Raw genomic sequence first — 20633 nt, 5'->3', positions numbered from 1 at the left:
CGGAGAGTTCCCCGGCGAATGAAGCCCTCTCGACACCGATTCTTCTTAGCTTTTCACTATATTTCTATCGGGCCAACTGGTAGGTCAGTCCGGCGATTCCGGGTGGAGCGTGACGTTCGTGGCCTTTGCCGACTTTTCACAGGCGTAGTCCACGCGGTTGTGGAAGCTCAACCGGTCATCGATCATCACTCCCAATTGGTTCAGTGCATGCTTCGATGCAATCACGTGCCCTACGACGTCGATCTGCATCCGCTGGACCGCTTTTCAGTTGCTGACCAACGACACTTCCGTCTTGTGATGAGCTATCTACAGCTTGACACCGTTCATCCAGCTCTCGATCGCGTCTATTGTCCCGTCATCGACACCTCCATTTCTTCAAATGTCTCACCAATCACCGTTAGTGACAGGCCGTTCGCGAAACCCGCGATTTTCACTTTCCTGGGTAGCCGCAGTGTCAAGACCCAATCGTGCATCCCGTTCCAAGGAATTAGACGTAAAATGGAGTCCTGAGGAACACCCGGTGTGACTAACATTGACTTCTGCCCTTCGTTTGTCTCGTGCAATAGCCCTCTACTCTGGAAGTAGCTCTTCAAGATCTGGCATAGATAGTCAGAAACTCTCATTCTGTGCGCCACTGCGGCGATATCTTCCCAGCAGGCGCTGCTAAACGCATTCTCCACATCTATCGTGACCATAGCGAAGTATCGATCTCCTCTTTGCTTCTGTTCAGATTCCTTCTCAGCACTCTCTAGCAATGTCCGAATTTCTTCCACTGTTGATACTCCTTTGCGAAATCCAAACTACATCTTGAACAGTCCGCGCTCATCCACCGTGCATTTCGTCAGCCTGTTAGGGATTATTCTTTCCAGGAGTTTTCCAAGTGTATCCAGCCGACATATAGGCCTATACAAGGTCAGATCGCTCGGTGACTTCCCTAGCTTCGACAGCAACACCAGCTTCTGTACCTCCCACATTTCAAGGAAGTTTGTCTTCATTTAAATACTTCAGCAGCACCATCCTGAACATATCCGGATATGCCAGGGTCGCAGCTTTAAGCACCACATTCGGTATTCCATCCAGACAGGGTGATTTCTCTAATTTCGGGCGCTTCGATACTTTTGCAAGCTCATCGTTAGTCACTTGCCGATCGTCCGTATTTGCTGCTTCTTCTTCGCCGTACGACGTCGGTGTCCAGGTAGTTGGATCGTGCTTTGGGAAGATTATCTCCAGCTTACTTCCGGCTGGCGTCGACGGTCCCTTCATTATCGCCGTCGAAAATCGGTACAGACGCTAGGCGTCTACATCTCGGTAAGCTCTTTGTGGCAATCTGACTTGCTTCGCATGATCTCCTGTGTTAAAGCGGACCTAATTTACTGAAACGCTACTTTGCGCTACCCTCGATTTGTCTCCGATACTGCTCCCTGAACACGCCCTTTGGCTCTGAGACAAGCTGCGCGTAGCGTACTGAGCGTCTCGTTCCTGCAGTAAACTGGACGCCGTCTTTCGCATGGTTCCAGTTTTCGCGGCATCGTGGCGTCACAAACCGTCTCCCTCCTTCTAGTTAGATCAGCCACATCCACATTCCCGGTCCCGCTGTCCGGCCGAAGTGCCTTGACTAAGAGGTCTTTGTTGAAGCCTTCTGTCTTCCACTTTCGCTCGACGGTCATCCTTCTCCGTACTGTAGCAGGGTTCCATTGATCAATACGGTAGCGAATCGCCTGGTGGTCGCTATGCGTATACGGTTCGCATCTCTCTGAAATGTGCTAATGAACCCTTCATTGCACAATCTAGAGCTAAAGGTTTCTGCCGGATATATCCTCTTGTATTGGTTACTCTAATGCCCCAGTCTCACAGCTCTGACAATAAAGTCACCACCAATAACTATCGGCTTTGGACCGATCAATTGTTCGATTAACTACTCCAGCATTAGGTTGAAACGCTCCACTGTCTACTTTGACTACGATCACGAAGCCTTCGTATGAACGTTCTACTACTTCTTAAATGGAGCATCTGCCCATAACTTGTATCACCCAGTTACCGTTGTCTGGTGGGACTTGGTACGGCTCTGCAATCAACGCAATCCCACACATAGTTTCTGTAGTAGACTGCCACAACACTCGATCTACCTTCGTGATCTCATCCAGGTCCTTGCACACAATCACTGTCTCCGGGATTAAGGCTTTAACTTCTGCCTCCTCGTTCAGTGATTTGGTCATAATCACCTTTTTGGGTACGCCTGGTTCTCACCACGTTTTCACCCAGATCCCCAGCTCCGGGTCCTCTCTGACTTTCTTGATGAACGCTGCATACGTCGTCGTGTCATTAGATTTGATCAGTACTGCTACTTCTTTTGGCGCCTTCTGACCTTTTCTTCTTTTGCACCCCTTTTCTCTCCTCCTTCCGCTTTAGCTCTTTCCTTTGCTTCTCTTTCCGACCTTCAACGTAACACCAGCTTTCTGTCTGTTGAATGACGTCCTTCCCTTCGGTAGTGAGAGCGTCCTCGGGCGTCTTCCTTTTAGACCCCCCTGGTCTTCCATCTTCTGACTAGTAGCTTGCCCTTTTTGGAATCATGGAAATTGGCGTGTTCTCCACTCCAACCAACTTCTCTTTCCCCTGCTTCGAGGAAGCGGTAGCCTTTGCCGATGTCAATGCACGTTCAGCTACCCCAGCCCTCAGTTTTGACGTTTCGTACTCCTTCACAGCAGACATTAGCACCTTTCGGACTCTAAGAACAATCACCTTAATGTCCTTAACGACATGGTTTCTCACGTCCACAATCTTGTAGAGCTCTCCCACCAAGCACTTCGCTGCCGCTACTTTCAGCTTCTGTGGGGTTTTACTCACCACACTCTACCCACTCAGTTGCTAGTGCTGCTGCCTCCTTTCCACCTGATCTTGCTGTTGCTGCTGGTGGCGGTTACTTCACCAAGTCATCTCTGTAGATAGGATTTACCGCGCTTACTCCGTATGTGTGAATTTCTTGTTTGTTCTTGTGTGTGAGTTTTATAGTAAGGTATAAAAAGCTTCAAAAGCCTGGCCTGTAGTGTATTGGCACTGTGTGGGACTCACGACTCATTTTCGGGCCTAACTACTGAAAACACTCTTTAGTCTTTTTTCGTTGTTTCTCCTCACGGAACTACATCAAGGTATTACATCTTGGAAGAACTCGTTGTGCTTTCGTCGTACCTCTTTCTTCAACTCACGAGTTTTTCTTAGCTATCTCGGAGCCTCACTTGATCCTTGGAATGGCTGCACCTTTGAGCTATATAACTCTCGACTGTTCTCTTGCTTTTCGTCCCCATCTATTACGTTGGTATGTAGCTCTCGTCTCAATGATTTCATGAGTGATTCGGCTCCTGTTTCCGTGAGACATCCAGTTCCCAGCTTTTTCACGATCTACTCAGATAGTTCCCGGCTGTGAACTCACCCTACTCCGACTAAGAGCTCCCCAACGGAGGAATTTCTCCCGATACTCGCTTTCTTGAGCCATTTAATTCTCAGCTGTATCCAAATCTACTCGGATATTATCCGGTGGTGAAGCTACTCTACTCAGACTGAGAGTTCTCCGGCAGGGGAATTTTCTCTAGGTACCGATTAGCTCCCAGCCAATTAGAATTTACCCTACTGTGAAGTCCTCGGCGGTGGATTTATCCCGATACCGATGCTTGTTTTCGTGGACCATATAGCTTCCCGCTTCGTCCCGATCTACTGAATCTAGTCCCAGGCGGTAGATCTAGCCTACTCACCGGGTCATTCAGTAGGTGCCGGTCTGTCCAGTGATTTCGAGTGGAGAGTAGCTTCCCATTAACTGTTCGTTCGACGCGTTCTAGTCGATCTAGTTCCCGGCGGTGGATCTAGCGTACTCACGAACTACTCGGTAGGATGTCGAGGTGATTCCGGTAGGATCTGGCGTCCGATTCGCTGGCGCCCCGATGAACCGAACCCGGTGCTACGTCGCGTACTATTCAACTGGTCGATATTGTCGACTGTCACGCCGGTGATGCCCTTCAAACTTCTTCCAACCTAGGACATTCGATGACCACTTGCTCCGGCATCTCTTGCAAGTTCCCACACCCCAGGCAAAAGGGTGACGAAAAATGTCTAAACCAATGCAGGTACTTTCGGAAGCATCCGTGCCCGGTCAACAACCGCGTCAAATGGAAGTTCACCTCTCCATGTATATCATGTACCCACGCTGGCACATTTGGGATGAGTCGGAGGGTCCACCTTCCTGTATCAGCGTAGTCCCACACTTGTTGCAACTTAACCAACAAGTCTAGTTTGACTAGTCTCCTTGTATTTCATGTATTCCACTGCTGAGTACTTCACGACTTGAGCCAGAGTGATGCAGATGGGAATCATCTCGGCAATGACGCATACCGCCTCCGACGATATCCTTCTGTACGCACTCGCGACACTAACAGCCATTAGGCGAAACGTGCTTGTCAACTTCGTTCGGTTCTGGAGTACGTAGCCCTGAGGCACTCCCGCCATGACCCCAATTAACCTCTACCCCATGTTCGTCTCGTAGACCGGTAACCGGTTATGAAAGTAGCTTTTCACAACCATGCACAAACAGTCCAGGACCTGCATTCAGTGTAGCGTTACGGCGATAGCCACGTTCATCTCGTTGATTGTTACCATGGCCCAGTAGCGATAACCTTTGCTTCGATGCTTTCTTCGCGCTCACGAAGCCTGTGCAAATGACGTTCCCCGTCGAGATTCCTTTCCGGAATCCAAACTGCCTCTGCGATAGTCCGTTCTCACTTTCAGCGTAGCTCGTTCAGCCAGTTCGTCAGGATTGCGGTCGTCAGTGCCATGTCGGGGACGCCGTTCGGACCGGGACATTTCTTCGCTTCCAGCCCTTTGCCACTATAAGCAGCTCATCGTTGGAGACTCAATTGTCACCAGTATTTCCACCGTCTGCATCAACGTACGGTGTAGGCGGACATACGGACCCTTCACGGTACTTTTCAGGTTCTCAGCGCACACTTCACTATCTCGCGTTTAAAAGCGGCCCTAGCCGCCCAGAATATCAGCTTACACTCTTCTCTGTCTTTCTCAGATCCTGCTGAGCCTTTCTTCTTGGGTTTCTTCGGTTCTTCCTCCTCTCCTGGTCTTTGTCCTACTCTTTTCCCAGAACGCAGTGGCGGCGCTTAGGGGGGGGGCGAAGAAGGCAGCCGCTCCGAGCGGCAAAATTTCGGGGCGGCATTTCGTGTGTGAAACGCCCCAATTTATATTATTTTGGCGTCTGTTGAAAACGAAGGAGGTAGGAGATCGGAACGACGGATGTGACGCACAGTTCAAAACTTTTCAAAGGATGTGTCGGAAACTCGTCTCTGTTCACATTGCGCATGATTTTCGTGTGATTAAATACTGGCATAGGTTATACTGGGATGAACTTCCGAGCGAACACTTCCGAATAAAAACACGCCTGTATAAGATAATCGACATTTTTAAAAGGATTGTTCTGTATTTAATCTTGATTTTGTTAACAATTTTGTAAAAATGTTTGTTTTGTCCATTTGGCAAACGTTTTACTCTGTTGCTTCCGAATTAAAAAAAAAAATGTCAAGGTAACGCCCTCTGCTTGGTTAATTATTTAATTATTATTAATTTTCTTAACTCTGTTTCAACTCAATACAAATTCTAGTTCATCTTTTTGTATATGTATATGTACACAATGCCACTTTCGAATGTAGTTTTTCAATACCTACGCTAAGGAAAAGTGTGACACTTCTACCTGCAGCGAAGGCAAGAAAGATACAATTTGAAAATTGTATAACATATGAACAAGTAATAAAAATAATAAGAAAAAAATTATGCAGACATGTTCTAATACTTTCATCAATTCCAGGTCAATTGGCCGAATGTCATTATAATTTAAACCCAATAGGACATTTAGCCGAGTGTCGTTCGTCCGAATGTTATTTAGCCGACAGGGTCGTTTGGCCTAAAGAGCTAAACAGCCATTTGACCGAATGCTAATTGGCGAACGCAATTGAATCGAATGTCAAGCATTTTATATGTTTTATTAGTTCATGTTGTTGGAAAGAAATATATAATTGGAAACATAATACAAATATACTTGTTGATTGGGTACCCTAATTTTTGTCTACTGCGAACGCGAGATTTGCAGTTCGAACGAAGCTCATTTGATTTTGCTGTTGTGAACAAGAATTGACACAACTTTCGTTCGAATCTCACATTCGTCATAAACAAGAATAAGGGTGATATTATAACTATTATCCTACGATGATTTGTGCATGCCAATTAAATAAATTATTTGTGAATAGATTTTTGGGAATGTTCAATGACAAAACCAACCGAAATATTTCTATTCATTTATTAAAGCTGTAATCTCGTGAGTCTTTCGCCTTTTTGAAAATAATATACGTTTCAAAAATACAATTAAATTAGCAATTCAAACTATCCTGGGCGCACTGCTTTCAGCTTTTTGTGCTAATTTCCTTTCTTGGTGGTGAGCAATAGTCAGATTTATCCTCTGCCGCTTGCTGACCATTCCGTCTGCTTTCTTCCTTGCTTGTGTTTGTGTTCATGTCGTCGTCGCTAGAGCTTTGATTTTCGCCATTGCTTGTTTAGTGCATTTTGTGTTTTGAGTGACTGGTGTAACCGTCTTCTTTCTTGTTTATTTATTCCCTAGGTATATTGACTATTGGCATGGGGATACCGAGTAATATTGTTTGTTCGGTATGTGTTCTTTGGCCGGCTGTCTTTGGTGTATCAGCATATGCCAAAGGCTGTTTCGTGGTGTTGGTTGTAGTAGATGAATTTTCCTTTAGTTGTTTTGGCGAATGGCTTACCGTAGTGTGCCGTCTGGTTACAGAACTGGTACGTGGGCGTCTGTCCAATTTACATGCATAGGGTTCTTTGTGTGCAGTTAACACCTTGAGATGATATGCCCTTTAAAGTCAAGTAAGACGATATAGGTTGGTTCAGAATGCTAGGGAAAAAGTTTTTCCAAGTGTCGTAGACGGATTCCACTTTTCCCTATTTCGACATGAATCTTTGTGGTAGTACGAGGTACCAAATCATGCAGGCGAATTTCCATTAGACATTTTCATATTCGTCGTTTTCTTCGCTAAGAAGCTTCCTGCCTCGGCTAAGGAGTTAAACGTTATTAGTAGTACTTGTCTCGTATAATGTAGCTGTATGTGGGGAACTTCTGTAAGAACAAATACCATTGTCACCTTGATCAACTTTGCACCTCGCGTACTGTAGATGTAAGACGGGTCTGCGGAAAGTCAATCGCGATAGTGTTCTCCCATTATCTATATGTTACACGTACAAGTTAGAGCGGCATGGTGCAGGTAGTATATTTTGTTTGTATACTGTTCGCAAGCACCGCTTTTTGACTAGATACTGATCTATACGAGATGAGGAAGCAGACTTAAATCGAAATATGAGTTAAGTATGTTATTCCGTTGAAGAATGTCAAAACCTCTAAATCAAGATAAGGAAGATCAAGTCACTTATTTAAAACTAAAAATGAAGTTTATACTATTGCATTACGGAAAAGAAACAAAATATAAAATTGCTCAAACTTCTTTAAGTTCTTTTAATATTTTGTGGTAGCTTTGAAATCATTTTTTGAGTCGAGCAATTCAGCAGACCACATTTCTAAGCTCCTGTATATTTCGTGAATTTAATTAGCTATAGGTTAGAAAACACGATCTGAGGTACATGCATAGATGTATGACTCATGGAACTTATGTTCCTATCAAACCGTTTCACAGTGTGTAATTGTCCAAACCTAGCGTCAAACTATCCTGAAGCCTTAGTTTTAGTGAAATAGTTTCAGTGATTTATTCCTCTTGAAGTGTAATAATTGTTTCCTTTTTGAAGTTTAAAAAAAATAAAATATGCGTTAATAATAGTTTTGTATTGTGACGATTAGAAGAACTTAATTGAAAATTTTAAAAATTATGGGATTCATATTTGAAAAGGTATAAACAACACAATTTTTTAGAGGCCATCCAAATATAACGAGCTTTAACTTCTAAAGTACTGCTAACTTTTGTTAGCAGTTAGTTGAGAGATATTGACTGAACCGAATCCGGAGGGAAAATAAGCCGAGCGTTCCGATCCCGAAATGACTTTATACGATCGAAACAGATGATCCTGAAAAACCATATGACAATCCATTGTTGTACAACAACAGATCTGAAAAAGGTTTCAAACGGACCGAAACGTCGGATGAAAACAAAATAGTGTGTTTTTGCTTAAAAATTAGACTGCAAAGCCATACACCTAACCTAAAAATTGAAAACAGTCGACTCCAGTTCAAAGATTATTTAGAACTCTATTATGGTTATGCAGATAAATAAAATAGCATTCGGCCTAATTACTCATTCGGCTGAATGGTGTGCGGCCAATCAGCATTCGGCTAAAAGCCACCCGTCTATTATATTTGTTATATATGAAAACGTGGGAAATATTCGATCTCTTTTGATACGTTCGTAATAAAAGGGGCGGCAAATTTAACTCTCTGCCCCGAGCGGCAAAATACCTCGCGCCGCCACTGCCAGAACGGGAAGACCGGTCACCCTTCGGTGTCTCATAGGCTGCTGCTTTCGCTACCTTCGTGGTCTTCAGTTCTTTTTCGACGTTCTCATCTTTCTGTAGTAGCGCCATCTTTTCGCACTTGGCGGGTGCTACGGCGAATTTAATACTGATCACTACATCTCTGATCGGGATGTAGTAGGTGTTAGCTCTACCGATATTCTAATGATTCATTTGAAAATGACAGTGACCTAGGAGTACATTCCGATACCATTTTTCCGACGGCAAGCTAGAGCAATCATTTCCGAAATGCCTGTGTAAATATTTGAATTAAAATACGTTGACAATCACCATCGCACATAGATTCGCATGCGTGAATCACAATTGTATCCAAGTTTGCATGCATGCAATCTGCACCCTTGACGTGTAATTGAACCCTGTGGGCTCGTGTTCAATCAATCGTCCAAGGAAAAAACCTATTTTAATCCACCTAGCGGTGCAATTGTGCCTTTCTCAATCATGAATCACGAGAATGTGTGCGTTGTTTATATTCATTAAAAACTTTTAAATGCATATATTACATTTTATTATTATACATCACATGACAACTATATACAGGAAAATCAATCATTATTCGAGTTCTAAAATTTTGAAAAAGAAAAAAACAGCCATGGTAATATTGAACTGAAAAAAGGTGCGAAATCGGCAGTCCCAAAAAGTCGATTTTTATAAAAAAAAAAAAAATTTCGAGATAACATAAAATCTCGACGTTTCATGCATTTTAAAGATGTTTGGCATCAAAAATACGAATTCGATTTCTGAAATTTCAAATTAAAGTTCCGACTTATATGGGAATTTCATATGTGACCGGACGATTGAGTCTATATTTCCGGACCCATATAAGCGATCCGTACGAAATTTAATAGACATCTGTGGGGATATTATAGCTATCATTTGAGACTAAGTTTGTGAAAATCGGCCAAACCATTTCCGGGAAACTGATGTGAGTTCGTAAATTTTGAAAGATGGCCGCTTTTCCCGGACACTTCCGGAACCATCTATGGTGGTCAATGTAGTAAACGAAAGTTTGGTTGGCCGTCGGTGACCTAGAACAGCAAATTTAAGTTGTTTGAGAGACATTTTAGCGAAATTTTTACCTTTTTTGCTTTCATCGGAGTATCGGTTTGAATCACAATTTGCTATGTGATCGCACGCCACAGCCTGTAACTCCGGAACCGGAAGTCGGATCGAGATGAAATAAAATAGCCATTTACGGGGACGCAATACCTTTCATTTGAGACCAAGTTTAGCCGAATCGGTCCAGCCATCTCCGAGAAACCGATGTGACTGTTATTCTGAATTTGGATACTTCCGCCGGGGCTTTCGGAACCGATGATGGTGGCCAATGTGACCAAAGAGACTTTGAATGGCTGTTAATGACCTAGTACTACAAATCGAAGCAGTTGTGGTCACATTTTAGAAAAATTTTCACCATTATACATTCATTGCAGAATTTCTTAAAATCGACATTTTCTGCGTGATCGTACTCATCACCCTGTAATTCCGGAACCGGAAGTCGGATCCATTAGAAATTCAATAGCAGCCTATGGGAACGTTGCACCTTTCATTTGGGACTAAGTTTGTAAAAATCGGTTCATCCATCTCTGAGAAAAGTGAGTGAGATTGTGTTCGCGTACACACACATACACAGACGCACATACACACACACATACATACACACACAGACATTTGCCGAACTCGACGAACTGAATCGAATGGTATATGTCACTCGGCCCTCCGGGCCTCCGTTAAAAAGTCGGTTTTCAGAGCAATTGCAATACCTTTCTATTAAGAAAGGCAAAACATTAACATTGGTTATTACAGATAAACATGACAAAACAATTTCGTACATGTGCGTATTCTAAATAATCGTAGTATCTAAATAATCCTCAAATCAGTTTTTTTATAGTAATCAAAAAGGCAAATAATTTTATTTCAAATAGACTTTTTATTTCCAGTCAGGAACAATGTCAACATATACCGGGTACCAAGTAATAGGCACACCAATCGGGTTAAAGAAAATCAAACTGCCACTGAGATAACCTCTTAGTAGGCTGAACATTACATTAAAGTAACTTGCGATGCCATTACCTACTGTGCAAGCACGTTTTCTCATTTAAACGACGCCATATCCTGTGCAATCGGAGGATATACTTTGCGTTTTCATTGGTCCATCCGGTTGACATCATCCCTCGCAACTATGAATAACTTGATTCGATCGTTTATTTTTTTCTTTCTATTCCAGGTGACACACGTTTGGCCGAACGAGACGCTCCGGAAACCGGACGACCACTTGGATCACGCCGGACTGCAGGGTTGCTTCTACAGGGGACGCGTGGTGGGTGATGAAAAATCCACCGTCGCCGTATCACTCTGCGAGGGAATGGTAAGTGTTTCTTCCTCTTGCTATAAAGCTGTAATCACCCACGACGGGGCAGAACCCTTTTCACTCGCTGACAGCGAAGTCAGCAAAAAGTGTAGGCATCGACCTGGACAGAGAGAGAAACTAATGAGTGAGAAATTTTCACTAACCTTGGACGTTCGATTGAAACTAATTTGTAGTAACCCGAACGGTCGAACAGTGGAACGGTGGTGGTGGTGGTGCGGTGTCTGCCCCGTATTTTAGTACCACACAGTAGTAAATCGTATGCTCGTGGTCTGGAAGCCGACAGTTTACCGGCGGCTCGTGCTCGGTGATCAAGCACCCTCGACAGTACATAAATCTTTACAGTTTGGTGTGAAAATCAAACCCGAACCGTTGCGTTGCGCCCGTAACGACATGGGATGTTGCTCTGCTGGCTGGTGGAGCGAAGTAATTCGGGTGCTAATTTCAGATTTATTGCCAATTTTCACCGGGTTGGCTTTGGGTTCGGTTCCCTTGTACCATGCCGAGCCGCCGCCGCTGCCGCCGGCCGAAGCGTGAACAAGCCGTTGAGAAATTTGCAATTAAATGCTGATCTGTGTTCACAGGAGAAAGTTGTTGAACTGTCAGGGGTGTGTGCAGGCCCGAAATTGAGCAATAAATTTTCGATTGTCATCGAAGGGATAGAGAGAGTTATATAGATTAATTTTCAGAAACAATTGGAATTCTTTCGGGTGGAAAAAAGATAGACCAATGGACCACGGAAACGATCAGTGCTGTATCGAATCGCGGATGCTTGTAATAATGTAAGCGAATCGAATGTCATAGTTTGGAGCGATCATAATATTGTAAATACAAAAAATATGGGAAATGGAAAACCTAGAATTTTTTCTCCTTTTTTATGGAATTTGCGTTTCGACTTCGTCTCATCAGAATCCGACACTAACTTAGTTAACGTTTTTGGAGCTAGCGTCAATCCGGCGCTAGCTTAGTCCGTTAACTAAGTAAGTGTCGGATTCTGATGAGACGAAATCGAAAGGCAAATTCCATAACTAATTTAGTTATTGGTTTTGTGCTCTTCGCGCGCAAAGATGGTTTTATTCAATTTTCTCCTTAATTCAGAAAAATCAGTTTTCACCAAAATTGTTCTCCACTAAGGAGAAATATAGCATAGATAATTAAATGTAGGAGGAGAACTGGACTCGAGCCTGCATACTTATCATTTTTCTTCTTCCTAATACGAATCTTGCCATCGAGTTTTTTTTAATTTAAAAAAACTTTTGTTGAGACTTAATGAGCAAAAAACTTAATTTTGTGATTTCTCTCAGAATATCCAACATTTGCTCAGCATCCACTTGGGAGTTTCCTTAACCTCATAGAAGATCAAGATCGCAGGAAGCACAGCGCCAATTCCAGCAGAGCATTCTTCCCGTTCAAATCGCGTGATGGGAACCATCCAGACCAGAGGAGCTATTTCCGGAACGTAAGCTCGGAAACCACTGCCCCCTAACAACAGCGCGAACAAGTGGCACTCTCGAACAGTTGCAATTTTCTTTCCAAAAATAAATCCTACCAAATGAAGTGAGAGAAAAAAGCGATTGTTTATTTATTAGTAGCAAAATGCAGCGCACAGTTGTTGGATGATCGAACGCTGGATCTGCTCTGGCAATCTGCGTGTAGTCAGTTGGCGATTATGTGAGCTTGGTGGCCACTGACTGGATTATGCAATTTGCAACCGCAGCGTTTGTTGATAATATCGTGGAGCGAACATTTTGCAGACCGCGCGTGCCAAGACCTACTTTTCCAAGTTTAGTATCCAACCGGTCTAAATATTGACCGCGTGCCCCAAATTTGCACACCAGCTCGGAAGGATTAAACTGTAATTTGTTCCACGCTTTTTTTTCTTACTCATGAATCATCACCACCCGGCACATACTGGTTGAAACTGAAAGTTATTTCTCAGCTAAGCGAAGCCCACGTTTAGAGATCCATAAAAACAGAGGCGCTAATTAATTGTTTCCTGACGAACCCGCGCAATTATACTCGTGGCTGGCTCAGACTGCGTGGGGTCGGATTATAATTATTCAAGCCGGGCCGCGGGCTATTCACGTCACCCACCAAATGACCCATCAATCGGAAACGACACGACGCTGCTCGGAGGCAGACTCAGTCACCACCCGCACGATGACCGCCCAGAGCTGAACGGGGGTGTTAAACGGTTCTCAATTTGGAAATCTGCATGCTAATTCATCGTTTCAGTTTGCTACACCTGTTCGATGTGATTGAAGGCAGACTTAATCCTTAATGGATTTCATTGTGGTTCTGCGCGAGTCAGCATTAGAGTCGATACACTTGGCTTTATCAGGATCTCCCACGCAAATCAATTAATCGCCAATTTGGGCGCGGGGTTTCCATGGTTAAAATTGTTCGAATCTGCGGGTTACAGAAAAAAATTAGCAAATATTCCAGACAGATTTATCAGATGCATTAATCTATTTTAGTTGGTGTTTTATTATGTTCGTAGATTTTTTTAGAATCCAAATTGTGAAAATAAACCGTTGCGGAGACCATTTACTTTTAAACCGTGCAGTTTTAAAATTGGCTTTTTGCGTTGGCAGCCGGGTGCGATATTTTTACCGGCCGGCTTGCATTATGTAATAAACGCAGAGCGAGAAATTTTCTGTATGGCGAAAACCTGTTCTGCTCTCAAAGCAACCACCCTTAGTGTTGGATGATTTAGAACAAATTCTAAGTGTCTGACGCACCGATCCACCTATTCTTTCTGATCATATGTTCGCATGTCCGGATAGCTTCTCAAAGCATTTCACAGAACACCAAAATGATACAGTTCGACATACCGTGCCCGAAAAGCCTAGGTGGAGGAAGAAAGGTGGGAACATTAGTCATTTTTGAGTGTATTAGTTTTCTACTACATTGAAAACCCGTTTTTATCAGCCCCCGTTTTTATTATTTTTTGGCCCGATTTTATCGACCAATCAGTATTATGAGGCTATGTCTAGGGATTAAAAAAGAATATATTCTAAGCTTCGGTTTATTAAAAATAAATAAACAAATATATTTTGCCATTGTCCCCATTTTGTCAACCTAACATAAACATAAAAACGGGTCTTTGCTGTAGTAAAATTAAACATGGCGTTGAGTGGTAAGCGTGACCACCACTCACTCCAGTTGTCCTGGGTTCAATTCCAGCCGAGGTCGTTGAGATTTTTCTGAGGTGAAAAAATCTGTGGTCACGTCTTCCTTAGGAAGGGAAGTAAAGCCGCTGGTCTCCGGTCCATGAGTTGATGGATCGATACCCGATCAGAAACACATAACAGAAATATTTCAAAACTATATCTCGCATTGTTACTTGTTATAAATTTCTGTTATTTTAACTACTAACGAGACCTAATTTATTACACAATATGTAACAAAAAATGTGTTTTGTTATAATCTTGTTATTTCATTCTGATCGGGTATGTAGACCAGATAGTGGAGTAACCTCTCTGGCGTCGGTAAAGAAGAAGTAGAATCCAACTTCTATACTTACTAACAAATATCATCCTCCCGTAATACTTGTGCGTGTAGTATATATGGCCTCTAGCAAAAGCAAGTGTCGGGCTAACCATTCCTTCCCCTTCCGCGATCTACGTTTGGGCCTGGCCGGCACCGGTATTGATCAATAAACACTTTAGGATTACCAGGAGTTGCACATTGAAAGATATTGCACCCAAGCATAATCATCTACTTATTCCCTGTGCAACTTCAGGTAGTCCATATCGATAACGGAGTGGCAGCCAAGGGTGGTCGCTTAAGCTCAAGCTCAAGCTCAAGTAAAATTAAACATGGCGTCCAGTCCCGGAAATCAACATAAACATCAGTTCGAGTATCCTGATTCTTTGACGCACGATAAGGAGAGAGAAAAGGCTTAGCTTCCTCTCGGATCGTCCGAATCGAACACTTAGGAACACTTTTTATCTCAAAACTTCCGATAAACATAATTATGACCAAGCTGAAACAAAACATATGGCGACAGAAGAGCCCACCACGTCATTTGTTTATGTTTTTCTTCTTCATATCCTTCTGTTTTATCAGGTTTATCAACATAAAATGACAATCTAATGCACACATAGAAGAAAAATGTGCAACTTTTCCGCCTTGTCGAAAAACCGAGTTCCATAGTTAACGTAAAGTATCCATATTAACCTTCCTGACAGCTCATTTACAACCACAAATGCAAAATCAAGTCAAAATAGTTTGGTTTGTTTTCATTATGATATACCTAACCTCAACCAATATTTTACAGTGCAAAATATTTCATTTTCATTACGAAATAATTCAGAGCCTTTTCATTTTACCGGGAATAGAAAGGGTTCCCTAGAAACAATTGAGGTTTTATGGTAGGTTTATAGCCTCTCATAAATCATAGATTGCACTTGTAGCGTGCAATAAAGCCTCAATTGTTAGTTGGGTTAAGGACGATTCAGACGATACATCAGCTTCCGTTAACATCAACGGAACGTCACCGTTCCGTCAGGATAAGTTTAAGAATTTTCTCTCTTTCAAACGTGCCGTACGTCAAAACGTTCCGTGCCGTTGATGTTGTGTGTGAATGCTTCCATGTAATTGCATGTAATTAATCTTGACGTTCCGTGGACGTTCCGTGCCGGTGACGGAAGCCTGATGTATCGTGTGAATCGTACTTTACACGATACATCAAGCTTCCGTCACCGGTACAGCACGTCAACAGAACGTCAAAATTAGTTGCATGCAGTTAAATGGAACCCAGTCAAAAAGGGCAATTTGCTAGCTAACGGGCGACTATTTGCCAATTCGGATGCGCTACTTGCCCTTCAATTTGCTGGCAAATTAAGGGCAAATAGGAGACGATCTCAATTGCCACACGGAAAAATCTTTTCATAAATTCAAGAACCAAAGTTCGCGATTTCGTGAACTGAACGATTTATGAAAACCATGACCAAGTTCCTGAAAAGAAATTTCCTGTGTTCCTGAAATTATGAATAACAAACCTCGTATTCATGAAACTATTTGTGTTTTCTAAAAACCAGCTCGCCCCGAATAAATACATGGCGTTACATTAGAATGTTTGGTTGGGTTACTGTTGTTGTTCCCTGGACACGTTTAGTTTTTGTTGTGATTCTTGTTCATGATTTGGGAAAACACAGTCAACAATCATGGTTTCATGAGCTTATTCGCGATTCTTGTAAATTCTCATGACGTTAGCGGGATTAAAGTTCATGATTTCAAGATCTTAGTCGCAATGTTCGTAATTTCTATTCACGTTATCGTGATATTTTAATCATTAGTAGAATGATCAAGAATGTTCATGATTTCAGGATCTTTGTCAGAATTTTCGATATTTAAGTCACTAGTTGTGTGATTTGTGTTCACGAATTCAGGATCTTAGTCATTATTTTTATTTCTGTTCCTGTTATCATGACATTTTATTTTAGAGCTTACTTTCAAAGAGTAATGTAACTAATGTTCATGATATCAGTAGTTTCATCATAGTATCCGTAAATTCTCTTCGCCTTATCGCGATCCATTATTTTTTGGTTACTAACGGTTTTTTACTGGGAATAACGTGACATTATGAACTGAATCATTAAAATAAGACCCATTCGCGATATCTGGTCCTGTGAGCTGTATCAGGCACACCATTTGGGGTTCTCAGTGCAGTTTTCGTTGTCTGTCAGGACATCACAATGAACCTTATCAAACAAATAACGATCTTCGTGGTCCTAATAGTTTTTTTATATCTTCAGCTCGTACATATTACTGGTCGCTGGCAGCTGGGAATTTGTAAAAAAGTGCATGGAACAAAAATGATTCCACGAATAATACTCCAAATTTTGTGAAAGAGTTCACGAAAAAATTTCATCACCATGTTGCATGAAATTGTAAATGATTAGGGATATCTTCTAAATATCACAAGCACGCGAATAGATGTTAAATAAATCGTAATCATGTACTAGGAATCATGAACCAGTTCACGAATACATGAATAATATTTTATGATATCGTGAACTTTTTCACGAAAACGAATGATAAGATGTGACTGTTATATTGGGTATCATGAACCAATTCACGAATACATGAATCAAATTTCATGATTTCATGAACTATTTCACGAGCACAGATATTGTATCGTGACTAATATATTAATGGTCATGAATTAGTTCACGTGGATTCGTGCATAAATTTTCGAATTTCGTGAAATAGTTCACGAAAAAAGCCAGAATATTTTGATTTTGTGAACTCATGTTCCTATACATAAGAAAAAATCATAAGTCAACCTTTGATTTTATGAATAATGTTCATAAAGTTGTGAACTAGTTCGCGTACTGTGAATCGAATTAGAAATAACTTGGTTGAAACCGTGACTGAAGTTCACAAAACAAAAATAAATATGTCCACTAATGAAAGCGTTATGCGGGCGTTTGATTTTTGTTCACGGTCCTGCTTTCGTAACGTAAAAACGTGATTGTTCCAGAATTTATGGCACTTTATTCACGATCTTGGGAACAATTTTTTTTTTCGTGCGCATTTTCCACCCTAGAACGTTGCACTGGGGTACAAACGTACCCCACGCGTTTGATCAAACAGGTAAAAATGCAAACAAAAGAAATGCATAATACATAATTTTTTCGGTTTTTAATTGCAAAAACAGCTGTGTAAGTGAAAGTAAGGAATTTATTGAATCAATGATGCATAAATTGGTTTGAACAAAAAAAGTGAAAAAATCGCAGTTTTGACTTTTTTCACAAAAATTACTATAACTTTGCGAACTTTCAACCGATTTGAAAAAAAAATCAAATGATGCTAAAAGAATGGTCCAGAAACGGTTTAAAATGGAATTTCGATAATTTTGAAAAAGTGCAATTATTTAGAAGAGTGAAAGTTTAAAAATTGGGCTTTGGAAGATACTACGAAATGGGGTGGAAATCGATATGGAAAAAATATTACTGACCGGTAATACATTGGTAACACACAACGTTACTGTTACAGCACTAACTGTGCGCAAATTATACTTGCAAACTATTGTTTAAAAAAAAAACTATTAAAAATAAACAATAAAAATCAGCAAAAATGAGGACGATTTTTTGTCTACTTCCAAATTAAATTAAATTAATTGTATAAATGATTAAAAACGATTGTATAATACTAATTGTTACTTACGTAGTAAAAGAACCAGTATTTAAACTCGTATTGTCACGAGTCACATTTCCACTGACAGAACGAAACACTAACGGCAACCGTACACTAGGGTACAAATATACCCCACGCCAACTTTGACACCTGCTTCTACGAAGGCTATATCACCTTTTCCTACTCTTACTAAGAACTCTAAATTGAACTATGGTTAGTGTCCCAGGTCGGCAAATACCGAATTCTCATCATCAGAAGGCGTAGGGTACATTTGTACCCCAGTGCAACATTCTAGGATTAGCAGAGCCGTGAATACAAGCGGATACCCGATCAGAACGACATAACAGAAAGCTATCAAATTTATATCTCATGTTGATATTTCTTACTCACTGTGTTATCTTTGTGATATCCCAATCAGCAAGGCAAGCAAACATATATCAAGATGATGGCAAATGACCATTTTGTTAAAGCCCCAAGAAACAAATCAATCAATCAACTATGAATGATTGTTACATAACACAAATGACCGTCTATTTACTAATACGCTGAAATCTCTTTTCATGCGTCGTTATTCAACTTTTTAAAGCAAATTTTGGAAGTTTTGGATGTAAGTGGTCGAAAACTTGTCAGTAAGGTGTTTGACTTACTTGGTTGCATTTTGAGTAAGAGATTATTTATTTTTTGAGACACTCGCCTGACACACAATTTCGAATATGGAGCCAATGATTTCAATGCCTTTATTCAAAAAGTTTTGGAAGTTATCAACAAGATATTCTAAAGATTATAATTTTCATATAAAAGTTATTTTGAAAAAGATGCAGGAAGTATCAAACACTCCAGATGAAATAATAAAACGCGATTTAAAATTAAAAAGCATTTTTAAACTATTTATTATGGTTTAGTCAAATGGTTATATAATTAATTTTATTTTAATCGATTGTGCATATTGCGAAAACGAATTTTCAGAGCTTAAAAACTTTCTGGTGTACTGATTTCTACAATATCGTTATATATTTTGAGGATCTTCGAGGATCATCAGTCCGATTTCTCCAATTTATGCGGGTTTTTCATAAACAATTAAAATTGTCCAATTTGTGCGCTCTCCGAATTACCAAAGCATTGCAATTTTTTTTAAACCCTGCATAAAAATGTCTGATTTTGCTTGATTGTTGTATCTTTTCATTCCACGTAAGATAAGTTTGACATTTTACGGTTGAACTGACAATTGCTTTGAATGCGCAATGTTCTAATGTTTCCGCTGTATTTGATGGTTTCTCTTAAAAAAATCATCGAAGTAACAAATTTTCGTAATAATCAAGATACTTCATTTTGTAGAAAGTTAAAAAAAAATAAGGCGACGTGTTCAAATTATTGAAAGACTTATATTTGTGAGTGTGCTGCATAAAGCTATTAATACTTCAAAATGGCCTAGAAATCTCTGATTATATACATATTCCAGCTGGTATTATTGTTCGCTGTTACAATTTAAATGTGTTTTAAATAATGCTTGAAGTAGCTAAAAACTTTAATGTAAAATATTGAATAATTCTCCTTAAAATAAAATAAAATTTAGAATGGAAAATGTATTTTAGAAAGACGTGAAATATTCTAGAATTCGTCACACCGAAGAATCCTCAACAATTTCTCGAATTTTCTAAGTATCTGTTATAATATTCGGAGTTGATAGATTGCACTACCGTAAAATTTGTATTTCTAGAAATTTGGTAGGGTGAGGTAATTGTACTGGCTTGCTTAATCTTCCCCATATTAAAAGTGCTAATAACAAAACCCAAAAGCAACTTTTCTTGAAATCTCAAAATGCAAACCTCAAAACTTTGATATTTCTTTGAATCTATTCGGAATCATAAATAACATTTGTCGTATTCTCCGTTAAATAATGTACGTAAATTATCCGCTCAATGTTACCATATCGCATCGACATTATTACTAAAAATCGTGTAAAACATGTTAACGTACAAGAGAAGCGCCGAAGTGCACTATTCTAGATCTTTTTTTCATTACATCATATCTAACAGAAACGTCAAACGGAGAAAATCGCGTGCAAAAATTTCCTTGCAACTTTCAAATTTATTTAACAATTAAAGCACACAGAAGGCTATTAATCCTACTATCACCTCTGCATTTACTCATTGCAGGATCGTATAAGCATATTACATGTTTTTCGCGAAGATAATAGAGAGATAATTGATAACTATTATTTTATTACATTTTGCCGATCACTTTTGCTATTATGCTCTTTTACATATGTGGTCTTGGCTACTCCGTTTGTAGATGGTACATTTTACTGTGAAGTTTAGAGAGACGGGCTTGTAGTTGTGATATACTTCATGTGCTGTATTGCAACCGAGAGTGTAGATATGAGGTTTGGCATTGAAAAAACATACTAACTACAGTCGACTTGGAGAAACATCACAACGCAAAACATCACATCTACAAAATATTAGCAAAGCTTTGGTATACTATATGTGACATTTCGACTTAAGATTAAATTAACATA

At 40.6% G+C, this 20633-nt stretch overlaps 1 protein-coding gene across 1 annotated transcript in view; it reads left to right on the top strand.

The window, feature by feature from the left end:
• LOC131685016 (A disintegrin and metalloproteinase with thrombospondin motifs 9) overlaps positions 1-20633 on the top strand; it is an 811665-nt gene that overhangs the window by 517351 nt on the left and 273681 nt on the right. The window contains 1 exon segment of the mRNA XM_058968345.1: positions 10829-10969. Within this exon segment, the coding sequence (XP_058824328.1) occupies positions 10829-10969 (141 nt within the window).

This window comes from Topomyia yanbarensis, chromosome 2, assembly GCF_030247195.1.
Source record: "Topomyia yanbarensis strain Yona2022 chromosome 2, ASM3024719v1, whole genome shotgun sequence".
Classification (NCBI taxonomy): Eukaryota; Metazoa; Arthropoda; class Insecta; order Diptera; family Culicidae; genus Topomyia; species Topomyia yanbarensis.
This window is presented reverse-complemented; position numbering and strand designations above follow the sequence as displayed.